The sequence below is a fragment of the Neoarius graeffei genome, chromosome 6 (genome assembly GCF_027579695.1).
Source record: "Neoarius graeffei isolate fNeoGra1 chromosome 6, fNeoGra1.pri, whole genome shotgun sequence".
Taxonomy (NCBI): domain Eukaryota; kingdom Metazoa; phylum Chordata; class Actinopteri; order Siluriformes; family Ariidae; genus Neoarius; species Neoarius graeffei.
The window spans coordinates 1,757,228-1,769,369 of NC_083574.1; the positions used below are offsets into that span (position 1 = coordinate 1,757,228).

The 12,142-nt window shown below is 45.1% G+C and overlaps 1 protein-coding gene across 4 annotated transcripts in view; it reads right to left on the reverse strand.

The window, feature by feature from the left end:
• The window catches only part of c2cd5 (C2 calcium dependent domain containing 5), a 46,657-nt gene that overhangs the window by 21,447 nt on the left and 13,068 nt on the right, over window positions 1–12,142 (reverse strand). For 3 of the 4 annotated variants that reach the window (XM_060923173.1, XM_060923170.1, XM_060923171.1), the window contains exons 9-11: window positions 9,520–9,674; window positions 6,707–6,795; window positions 4,513–4,621 (exon numbers count right to left, since the gene is read on the reverse strand). In XM_060923173.1, the coding sequence (XP_060779156.1) occupies window positions 4,513–4,621; window positions 6,707–6,795; window positions 9,520–9,674 (353 nt within the window). Of the gene's footprint in view, window positions 1–4,512; window positions 4,622–6,706; window positions 6,796–9,519; window positions 9,675–10,501; window positions 10,676–12,142 lie in introns of all 4 variants that reach the window. The other variant, XM_060923172.1, reaches the window with a different exon arrangement.

Here is a 12,142-nt window from a genome sequence, read left to right on the forward strand (position 1 = left end):
CCTCTCGCCTGGGGCAGCTGCTCCCTGCCTCTCGCCTGGGGCAGCTGCTCCCTGCCTCTCGCCTGGGGCAGCTGCTCCCTGCCTCTCGCCTGGGGCAGCCGTCCCTGCTCCCTGCCTCTTGCCTGGGGCAGCTGCTCCCTGCTCCCTGCCTCTCACCTGGGGCAGCTGCTCCCTGCTCCCTGCCTCTCACCTGGGGCAGCTGTCCCTGCTGAGTTACAGACACAAGAAACTATTTCCAAATAAAAATACTTTCATGAATGAAAGTGTTATATTGTCGTGATTTACAGGTTAAAATGGAAAATGAACCATCTATAGCTCTAATTGATTTATAATTGTAATTCGAAAGTCGGAGAGCTTATTTCTTCTCTCTGTAATGTGTGTTCACTCCCCTCTCCACTGTCCACCACTACTCTGATTTATGTGTTTAGTGAAGTAGTACAGTACTACACTGACCGCTTGTTTGAAAAATAAGTCATTTTCGACAGCTCGCTAATTTGAACGTTTACAAAGTGATATCAGATTCCAGCATGATCGCACTGTGAATATTCATAACATAACTTTCGCTAACTTAACACAGAGTGTGTCTGAACACGTCACTCACGCTCTTTTTTTTTTTTTTGAAAAAAAAAAAATGTTGTATTTCCTCCGTCTTTTGTCACTTGAGGGGTTCTGACATTGCTAACCATCGTTTGAATTGTTTCTGGGCACATGAGAGGAGAGCGCAGGCTGGGTGGGGGATATTTCTGCATGGTCCTTTTCCCCCCGGACTTTAAAAGGTGTGTGTGGGGTGGGGGCAATATAATGGTAAGGGAAACGCTGTAATCTGTGGTCTGTTCTACACATTATCTTATAGTGAAAAGAAACATAACTATTTTTACTCTGTGCATCACAATAGCATGGACAGGAAGGCTAGAGTAACTTAAATAACCACTTATTACAATCATAATGAGCTGAAACGCATCTCAACACATTAAAACACTGAGGTGAATGAGCTACAACAGCAGAACACATCAGGTTCCACTCCTGCTAGCAAAGAACTCGGCTCCTGTGAGGCACGGACTCACTCACACTGGGTGTCGGCCTCAAGGTTTGATGTGCCGAGATGCTTTTCTGCTCACCACGGTTGTACAGAGTGACTCTCCTCTGATCCTGTCTCATCAAAAAGGCGTTTCCTTCTCAAAAACTGATGCTCACTGGATGGTTTTCGATCTTCGCACCATACGGTTTAAACTCCAGAGACACCACTATGGTCAACGTCACTCAGATCACATTTTTTCCACATTCTGGTGTTTGATGTGAATTTTAGCTGTATGGTTTTATACACTGTGCTGCTGACACGTGATTGGCTAACTGCATGAATGAGCAGGGGTGCGGATGTTTTTAATAAGGCGGTCGCTCAGGGTATATTCCTCCAAAACAAACTCTAGAATGGTGCGCACACACACACACACCAACACACACACACTAATCATGAAGTATGACAGGTCACAGTCATCATCATCATTACTACTTTATTATTATTATTATTATTATTATTATTATCATTATTACAGCCCACATCAAGAAAAGCAGGACGATGCACATGTCCCTCTCACTGCATCATTGGTCATGTGACAGTGCAATCAGGGAGCAATGAATGCTGGGTAAGAGGGCGGAGCACAGTATGGCGGGGGTCTGGTGAGAAACAGCCAAAGCAGGTTCAGAAACAACCAGCCAGAGCAAAGAACAAGGAACATAACCAGCCCGAGCATGCTGCAGCTGCCTCACACACACGCCACATGGCAGCTCATGCAACACACACTACTGCGAAAAACCAAGAGTGTGCAGAGATTTATTTATTTTTTGATAATGTGAAACTTTACAGCTGTTTAGAGATTTAAATATTAGATGTAAATATTTACAATTACTTTTCTTCATCAGAGTTTACTGCAGATTTATTAAAATGTGAACGAGCCACGTCTTAATGGATTCAGTAAATAAAACATATACATCATTTAAACCAGAGATGGAACCGGCTCCTGATCACTGATTGAGTAATTTTGTCATCAAGCAACTTAAACAATTAAAAACCAACAAAATTCTATAAATCAAGGTTGAAAAGAAACAGTCAGAACAGCAGCAATAATAATAATAATAATAATAATAAATTCGGCTACTTCAAGCACTGTGTGAGGAATAAAAACACTTCGGGATGTGCTGTCGTAGGAAAACAATCCACAAAGGGGTCATGTGATGCAGCCTGATGTGAAGCTGCGTCTGTTATGACCATTTATTATTAGTGCATCACCCGCTGTACACGCCCCTGTGATTGAGCCGTTACTATAGAAACGAGAACGGATTAGAATGAGCGTATTAATTCTGAATAAACCTGTGATGTGCAGCTGCACTACAGTCAGGGCTGCTGCTAGAGAGAATTAATCAACACCTACTATTCTGACCAATCAGAGTCCAGAACTCGGCAGATGATTTTGTCATTTTTAAGTGATAAACATCTGCCATCTTGAATACATTTCCTCATATTCGCCGTTCACGAGATAGGGGACAGCACGAGGGACCCGACATACTGCACAAAACGTCCAGTAAGGTCATGAGATTCAGCTACAGTGTGTGACGGTGATTTTGATGCCTTCTGACGAAGTGTGCACTCGAGATTCTTTCGACTGTCTTTAAGATTAAAGTATTGGCACCCTTAGCAGTACACAAGTGATAGCGCAACTCTTAATTAGTCAACTACTCGCCCATCAGTCAGCCAAATACTGTGTGTGTGTGTGTGTGTGTGTGTGTGCATGTGTGTGTTTCAAACTGAGCTGCCAAGGGCTGTGTGTGTGTGTAAATGCAGGACTGGGGGTAAGGTAGTACCTGCGGTGAAACTATTCCAGTCTAGCAGTTTGTATGATCTGGTGTTACCCAAGGCTGAGTCAAAACGCCACATTAGTAGATCAGTTAAAGGAGCCAAGAGAAAAACAGAAGGAAAAGAGAGAGAGGAAAAGTAATAAAAAAAAAATCAAACACAGACTACAAACAAGAGCACAACACTGGACAACACCACTCCACAGGAACTGCAAAGACAGACAAGAGAGTTATCGTCAGGGGAGAGAGAGAGAGAGAGAGAAAGAGCCAGAAAAAGAGAGAGAGAGAGAGAGAGAGAGAGAGAGAGAGAGAGAGAGAGAAAAGCATGCAGCAGCACTATGTCACTAGTTTAGTGGCACTACATCAGCACATCTACAGTTAAGATTATGTGAGCAGCTCTTTCAGTCAACCCATGCCTCACATTACACACACACACACACACACACACACACACACAGTAAGGTAGGTGTGTATTTTGTTTACTTTTGGAGTGGTATGCACTGTGTGTGTGTCCAGGTGCGTTCCCTGTGTGTGTGTGGGCTGGTTCAAGATACTACCTGGCATGGTAGAACAGTAAATGGTACTAGATTAGTACCAATGAAAAAAAATAAACAAAAACTACATATTCATACACATTGATGAACTTAATAACCATCAGAAGTTGCACTGTTTAAATGCCACATTAAACGAGTGAAAACTCTGACTTGTGTGCGTGTCAGGTGCAGAAGAAGGATTTATCAGTCGCTAACTGTTCACCCCTAAGGCGGGTAAAATATGCAAGGGCTCCGTCCACACTAATACGTTTTAGTTTTAAAATGAAAACGATCTCCATCCAGACGAGTGTTTTAGGTCTGTATCAGAAATAATCTCCGTCCCCGCTAACACACCTGACCACATGACCATTCACGTACACCAGCTCGATTCAGGATGGGGAATACCGTGAATAAGCGAACCACGGATTAAGTTCAGTTCCCATCATTTAAACAAACAAACAAACAATCTTATTTTCAGTTTATATGCTCATCGTGTGATGTGCACCTTCCATTCCTGGGATTCTGTGTATAAACTGGGATGTACTGTACGTGTATCTATGTCTACCTGTTTCATCAGGTTAGACATATCGTCTCCACCCATCACATGACCTGAGGCACCGTTTGCACACAGGTGTAGAAGGAGACTCCGCCTCTTCACGATCATTCGCCCTAAAAGCAGAAGATCTCCAGATCTCACTCAGAGCTTCGTTTCTCCACAAGTTTCAGGAATCTAACGTCACGAGTTCATTCAGCAGTCGGCGAATCCACAGCGTCTTTACAAATGTAGTGAGATAACTGGGACTGGTGTGGCAGGTCACTGGTCAGAGGAAGAGTTACACCACGCCTGCGAGGATTAGTCTTAAACAGCGAGCGAACTATTAAAATTCAAAGTGAAGTGGAAAAAAGAAAAATAGCGAAATGCAGTAACGCTAACTACTGAAATTTGTAGAATGATACCGTACTGTTTCAAATGTTTAATTTAACTGCAGCAACCTGTGAGTGTGTGTGAGAGTGAGTGAGAGAGTGAGTGAGAGAGAGAGAGAGAGAGAGAGAGAGAGAGAGAGAGAGAGAGAGAGAGAGAGAGAGAGATGTATGTATGTGGTAGTTTGTGTGTCCTGGAGTTTCTTACCAGGGTTGTGGATTCGGTCCAGAAGTTTGACTGACCGTGCGCTCACCACTCCTCCCACATGAAGCAGAAATCCAGGAGGGAAACTGGTCAGTGTAAAGAAGGGGAACTCCTGAGAAACACACACACACACACACACACACACACACACACACACACTTTACACTGACGGTCATACACCCGGAGCAAATCTCTTTATAATAATATCAGCTATTCCTGGGAAATAAGCTGTTTGGGAAACTCACTCTCTGTTACCCCTTTTCCACCAAATCAGTTCCAGGGCTGGTTCGGGGCCAGTGTTGGTGCCATTCAACTTGCGAGCCAGCTGAGGACCAGTTTGCTTTTCCATAGCTCGCGGTGCTAAGGGGAGCCACATCATTACGTCGCTGTATACGTCAGTTACGTCACTGCGTTTGCATAAACCTTGGCGCGAACATCGAAGCAACAACAACACGGAGAAGCAGCAGCAACAACAACAATAATAATAATAAATGACTTCTCGTTTGTACAGCTGCTGCTTCTTGTCGCTTAAAAATGGCGATCTTTCACGGTCTTGTTATTGTTGTTGGTCTTAAAGGAACAGTCCACCGTACTTCCATAATGAAATATGTTCTTATCTGAATTGAGACGAGCTGCTCCGTACCTCTCCGAGCTTTGTGCGACCTCCCAGTCAGTCAGACGCGCTGTCACTCCTGTTAGCAATGTAGCTAGGCTCAGCATGACCAATGGTATTTTTTGGGGCTGTAGTTAGATGCGACCAAACTCTTCCACGTTTTTCCTGTTTACATAGGTTTATATGACCAGTGACATGAAACAAGTTCAGTTACACAAATTGAAACGTGGCGATTTTCTATGCTATGGAAAGTCCGCACTATAATGACAGGCGTACTAACACCTTCTGCGCGCTTCGGCAGCGCATTGATACCTTCACTCCTGTTTTTTTTTCTCTCCCCCGCCCCTCGACTAACCTCTGACTATTACTGACCACAGCACTGATGTTTCCAGTCACATTGGCTGTGTATTGACAGAAGTCAGGGGGCGGGGGAGAGGGGGGAGACGGGGAAAACAGGAGTGAAGGTATCAATGCGCTGCCGAAGCGCGCAGAAGGTGTTAGTACGCCTGTCATTATAGTGCGGACTTTCCATAGCATAGAAAATCGCCACATTTCAATTTGTGTAACTGAACTTTGTTTCATATCACTGCTCATATAAACCTATGTAAAGAGGAAAAACGCGGAAGAGTTTGGTTGCATCTAACTACAGCCCCAAAAAATACCATTGGCCATGCTGAGCCTAGCTACATTGCTAACAGGAGTAACAGCGCGTCTGACTGACTGGGAGGTCGCACAAAGCTCGGAGAGGTACAGAGCAGCTCGTCTCAATTCAGATAAGAACATATTTCATTATGGAAGTACGGTGGACTGTTCCTTTAACAACTCCGCCCCCCGCTGACGTAAGCGGTTCTTTCCTCTGGCCCAGCAGAGAGAGTTGGTGCTAGCCTGGAACCGGTTTTTCTGGCCCAGAGCCAGTTCTTTGTCAGTGGAAACAGAAAACCTGGTTCCAAACTAAGCACTGGCCCCGAACCAGCCCTGGAACTGCTTTGGTGGAAAAGGGGCGTATAAGAACTGGGACACAGATCACAACTCACAGGTTTCTTTCTGAAGATCCGCCCCAATACAGGCACGGTACAAATCAGGTACATTACAGTATACATATTCATGTTTTTATGCTTAAACATGCTACAGTTATTACTGAGCTTTCCTTTATTATCAGTGGAGTGTCCGCTGTACACGCCCCCATGAATGGGCTGTTACTATAGCAATGACACAGTACTACAACGAGTGCACTAATATAAACCTGTGATGTGCAGCACTGTGCAGACGAAGAGGAATAAACTTTTAAACATATGCAAAAAGGTGTTCAGAGGGGTTGAGTTCAGTCAGGGCTCTGTGCAGGACACTCGAGTTCTTCACTCCAACCTTCACACACACACCATGTCTTCATCAAGCTCTTGTGCACAGCAGCACTGCCACGCTGGGACAGGTTTGGGCCTCTTCGTTCCACTCGAGGTAAAACGTAACGCTCCAGAACACAGAGACATTCTACAACTGTGTGCTTTAAACGTTGTGGGGAAGGTCAGGGGTGCACAAACTTTTGATGATATTGAAATTGATGATACTGTGAGCGCTCGTTCGTACCCTCTGCTCCAAAGCCGACTGTGTCTGTTGTCTCAGAAGTGCTTTAAAAGGTCCCGCCTCCTTGCCGGCACTGCCCCCGCTGCCCATCCCTGCACAGGAAGTAGGAAGAGAAATCCAACACAAGGTGAAGTCCATCACTTCAGAAAGGACTTAATGGTTAATTATACGGTTTGACAGCCATGCAGGTTCAACGTGTGTTTAGAAATTTATACTCCAGGTTTGGAAATGTGCAGCACATCCATCTCCTCAGACACACCCTCAGTGCCATCTTAATCATTCCAACACTTTAACGTCTTATTAGACGATTTAATATTAACACACCAATAAATGACCTCACAATACAAGATCGTTTCTGAGAGTACCGCAGGTATCATCAGGTAACTGACTGAGCATTATTAATACAAATCAGACTGTAAAGTTATTAATTTTTCAGTCTGAAGATAGAACTACTCTCCCCCCACCCATAACCTTTATTAGCTTTAAATTACAAATAAGACGTGATCAACAGTGCTTCATGGATATTGGGCTCGTACGTTTCGTGCCCGAGGGCTGAACGTGACATCATGTGATGTATATTTTAAATCAGGGCTTTGAACCGGTTCAAGGAACGAAAACAAAAACCGGGAACTTTTTCTATTTCACATGGAACAGAAACGAAACCAGAAACTTTATTATTTTTTATGTTCCGGAACAGAAACGCTTATTAAAAATAATGGTAACCGGTTAATACCGGTTTTTATTTCGTTCCTCAAAGTTTCCGTAGCCTACAAATAAAAAAGTCATTCTTCTCCTGCGCAAGTTTCTATGACCCGCTTGGGTTCACTTCCTGTGTGACGTTCGCTGACTGAATGGAGAGAGCGGGAGGGTGGACTACTATCACGTCTCCACATCTTAAATAAGAGGTAAATATTGCAGTCTGTCGTTATTCAAAAACGTCAATTTCAAACACGATATCAATATATCTGTCCACGTTAATGAGAGGCTCGCGAACATTAAATGACGTTAACCTCTGTTAGCCTATCAGTGCATAGGGCCTGACTAGCCTTTGGTAACACACTAAACGAATTCTCTTTCATTTTTGGGACTTTTTCTGTTTGTGTAGATGGGAAGACATACTGAGAATCCAAATCGCCAACATTTGAAATAATAATTGTTTTGAATTATTTCTTTTCTTATTTAATGAAGGTTGTAATAGAATTAGCCTACATTTGGCTTAAGCTGGATGAGACAGAGACATAATTTTATAGCCATTCGTTAAACAGCTGACAGGAAACGTAATTAACCGTTCCGGGAACGAAATTTTTTTGTTCTAACCGGTTCGGGAACGTCTATTTAATGGTGGAACCCAAAACCGAAAACGTTAAAATTCCGTTTCTGTTCGGAACGAACCAATAGGAAAAAAATTCTGGTTCAAAGCCCTGTTTTAAATACAACAAGAAACCAAAGAGGAGGGTTGAAAACAGGAGTGAAATGCAAGGCGCGTGTGTGTGTGCAGTGTCCTCGCATTTCATGCAGATTTCACAACAAATTCAGAGATTTCTGAAATCTAGACTACTCTACCATCAGCTGAGTGGGTTATGGAAAGAAATACGTGCGAGTGAGCGCTCGTTAATTAAAACAAATGCTTTTAAATGACACTCCACAACAAATCACACTCAAGGTCACACCCACTGACTAATGCTCGTTAATTATTTCCCCCCAAACAGCAACGTCATCTTCTGTTAAAGGGTTGATTAATAAGGGGCGGCCATATTGCATGCGTTCTGTGGAGTCGAAGTCCAACAGGAAGTGGGTGTGTCCTACCGGAGGCCGCCAGTAGCAGGTCCTCACTGAATGACACGCTCTTTCTCAGCATGGCTGTGTCTGATTGGCTCACATGGAAAGGGGGAGGAGTTGTACTCCTTGGGGCTTTGACAGTGGGAAAGGGTGAAGATTTAGACTGAAGGAGAGGAGAACTGGGAGACAGACAAATCCTCGCTGAGAGAAACGGAGAAGAGAAGAGAAGAGGTGGAGAGAGGTGTATAAGGAATGAAGAGATTGATGAGAATGAAGCAAAAATAAGGCAGAAATGAAATATGAAAATCACACAGGCAAAGAGAGAGAGAGAGAGAGAGAGAGAGAGAGAGAGAGAGAGAGAGACAGACAAAGATTGAAGAGAACAATGATTTCGTTGTTTTTATTTTCTAGAATGAATCTTTGTGACTGAGAAAAGCCACAAAATCTGGGACGTGCTATAATTGAAAACATCCAATAATAATAATAATAATAATAGTAGATTTAGTGTTGAAATTCACTCTCCACTGCACAACACACTCATTTTTGGCAGTTTGTCCCCCTATTAAATAAATTAAAGTACTCCTTATCCATATATTTTGTTAATAATTAATTTTTTCCCCACTCACACACTAAAGAAGCAGCATGGATATGAAAATGAAATAAACAAACAATCAAAATACAAAAGGAAACCAATAACAATGGAGGGAAAGCAGGCTACTGCACGCTCTCTGTGAAAAGACTGAACTCCAAGATCTAACCTGCAGCAAGCTGATCTTTAATAGACTGATCATCAGGAGATGATCTCTAGTGGTTTGCTCTCCAATAGCTAGTGATCTCTCACAGTATCTAATGGGCTAATATTCAATAACTGATCTCTTGTGGCCAGATCTCTGATAGCTGAGCTCCTGTTTGCTATTTCTGTACCGCTGGGTGTCTCACTGCTGATGCGGTGCGTGTTCTCTCGGCTGAGTTTCCCTGCAGCAGGTCTGTAGAGAGCGTGAAGTAGCAGGCTGATCCCAGGGTAAGGGTGCTCTTACCGGTTTTGGGGGTGAGGCTCAGCTCAGTGTCGGAGGAGGAGGACTGGCGGCTGTAGGACTTGGAGGGGGAGAAGGAAGAGAAGGTTTGGGCTCTCAGTGGGGTGGGGGGTCCTGAGCACAACGGAACGCCAGGGACCTCCTCCCCAAAACCCGCCCTGTCAGAGCAAGGAGGAACAGACTCAATCTCACACCACGTGTGCACAGAGGGAGTGCAAGCGTGTGCGCATGTGTGTGCGTGTGTGTGTGTATATATATAAAAAGAGGAATAATGAGGTGCGCTTCCACTGCAGGAACCTTTTTTGGAACAGTTTTCGTTCCTGCTGTACAGTTGGTACATTTCTGTAGACCAGGAACTCTTGAGGCGGAGACGGACAGCCTAAACGGAGCTGATTTGAATAACCAACCTTCTACTCTGGCATTTTACACTCAGAAGCAATCAACAAAGCGTGTTTAATTTCAAAGCACAACGTTTACACTTTATATAAAATGGTCATTCCTTGGAAGGTTCCTTCATGGAAGCAAGAAAGAAAACTGAAAGGGAGGAGGGGTGAGGAGATGGGCATTTAACAAGAGAAAGGCCATGGGGATGAAACAGCAATGCACAGAGAGCCAGGCAAACAAAAACACACACACACACACACAATATGACAAAAAGCAATGAGATGAGAAAAAGCATTTGTTTCAGCTAACCAAAGCACAACCCTCTAATAACACGGCTCACACGAACTTCCTGAGAAATCTAACAACTCCGCAATCTACCAAAAACAAATCAGGGACACGCTAACCGCCTGACTAGCTACACTGCGTGAACGTGAGCTGAACGCAGCCTTCTAATTGGTCATTGACATGTGATGGGGGCGGGGCATAGCTGCAGAACAGGTTGCTTTGGCAGCTGAAGAAAGGAGGCCTGGTGATGTCACAGCCATCTGGTCCAATGGGAGCGAGGTTGTGGTGGGGTCATGGGGTTGAGGGGGTCACCTGCCTACACTGCCTGGCTCTGGGACCCTCTGCGCTCCTGTGTCTGTGTTTCATACCGGCGAAGAGCAGCGTCGGCACGGAAACGGAGAAGCCCTGAGAGAGGCGGCTGCTTGCGCTGTGAACCGGACTGCTGTGAGTGGAGCGACATCCAAGAGCAGAAGGCGCAGCCTGCGGAGAGCTACACACACACACACACACACACACACACACACACGCGGCACGTACATGTACACACGCTGACACACATGTACACTCACAACAGGGCAAATAAACACACTGATTTAGATCAGGCTATCTGCAGATAAGAGGCATTCACAAGTTAAGACATTAATATGCTTAGTTAAGGCTACAAAAAAAATTATTGCTTTTTAATTTATTATAGTTAGACCATGACATTGTGATGTAGCCATATTGAGAACTAGTTGGATTTTTTTTTTTGTAAAACACCAAACATTAAGGGCCAGATTAACTTAGCAGAGCAAATTAGCATGAGGCCGCAATATAAAAAGCACCGATGGGCGTGGCCAATTCTGCAGGTGGTCTGCTAACAATGCACAAATCACCAAACACAGATGCAGTCAGTTAATTTTAATAATGACCAACATAATCTACGAAGACCGGCGCAAATTAATGTCGAGTCGCAAACAGGGACAGAATAATAATTGATGTGTTCTGATGACATCTTCCACTGACGCTCCAAATAAATTAACAAGTGGAGAACATTCTTTACCTTCTATCACACACACTTTTACGTGCCTCATTCCTGAGTACACACTGGGACTTTCACGAGCAAATAAATTACATTTTGAAAATATTAATCTGAACAAACAAAAATCTTCTCTGACAGACACCTGGACAACCCTCCCACCCAATCAGCCTCTCTCCCTCCCGCGCAGTCGGCCTCCCTCCCTCCCTCCCGCGCAGTCGGCCTCCCTCCCTCCCTCCCTCCCTCCCGCGCAGTCGGCCTCCCTCCCTCCCGCGCAGTCGGCCTCCCTCCCTCCCGCGCAGTCGGCCTCCCTCCCTCCCGCGCAGTCGGCCTCCCTCCCTCCCGCGCAGTCGGCCTCCCTCCCTCCCGCGCAGTCGGCCTCCCTCCCTCCCGCGCAGTCGGCCTCCCTCCCTCCCGCGCAGTCGGCCTCCCTCCCTCCCGCGCAGTCGGCCTCCCTCCCTCCCGCGCAGTCGGCCTCCCTCCCTCCCGCGCAGTCGGCCTCCCTCCCTCCCTCCCTCCCGCGCAGTCGGCCTCCCTCTCTCCCTCCCTCCCGCGCAGTCGGCCTCCCTCCCTCCCTCCCGCGCAGTCGGCCTCCCTCCCTCTCTCCCTCCCTCCCGCGCAGTCGGTGTTCCTCTCGCTCTCCTTACACCTCAATATCAAGCACAAAATTAAGACATGCTTTGTTTCCACATTAAATAATGATGCAATTAGCAGCCGACTGACTCCAGCAAATCTTAGTAAATTACACTGCATGATTAATTTACATATTCTCCTCCCCGCAAAGAGAAACTCCTACAAATACATAACGACTTTACCTGCATCAAGTTTTTTTTAAAATGCCAAAAGAGAGCATTTGCAAGGGCACAAAGCGAGCGTTAGTAAACCTGGCCTTATGTTTAACGTTTCAATCCTCTGAATAAAATCAGGCTCTGAAAGGCT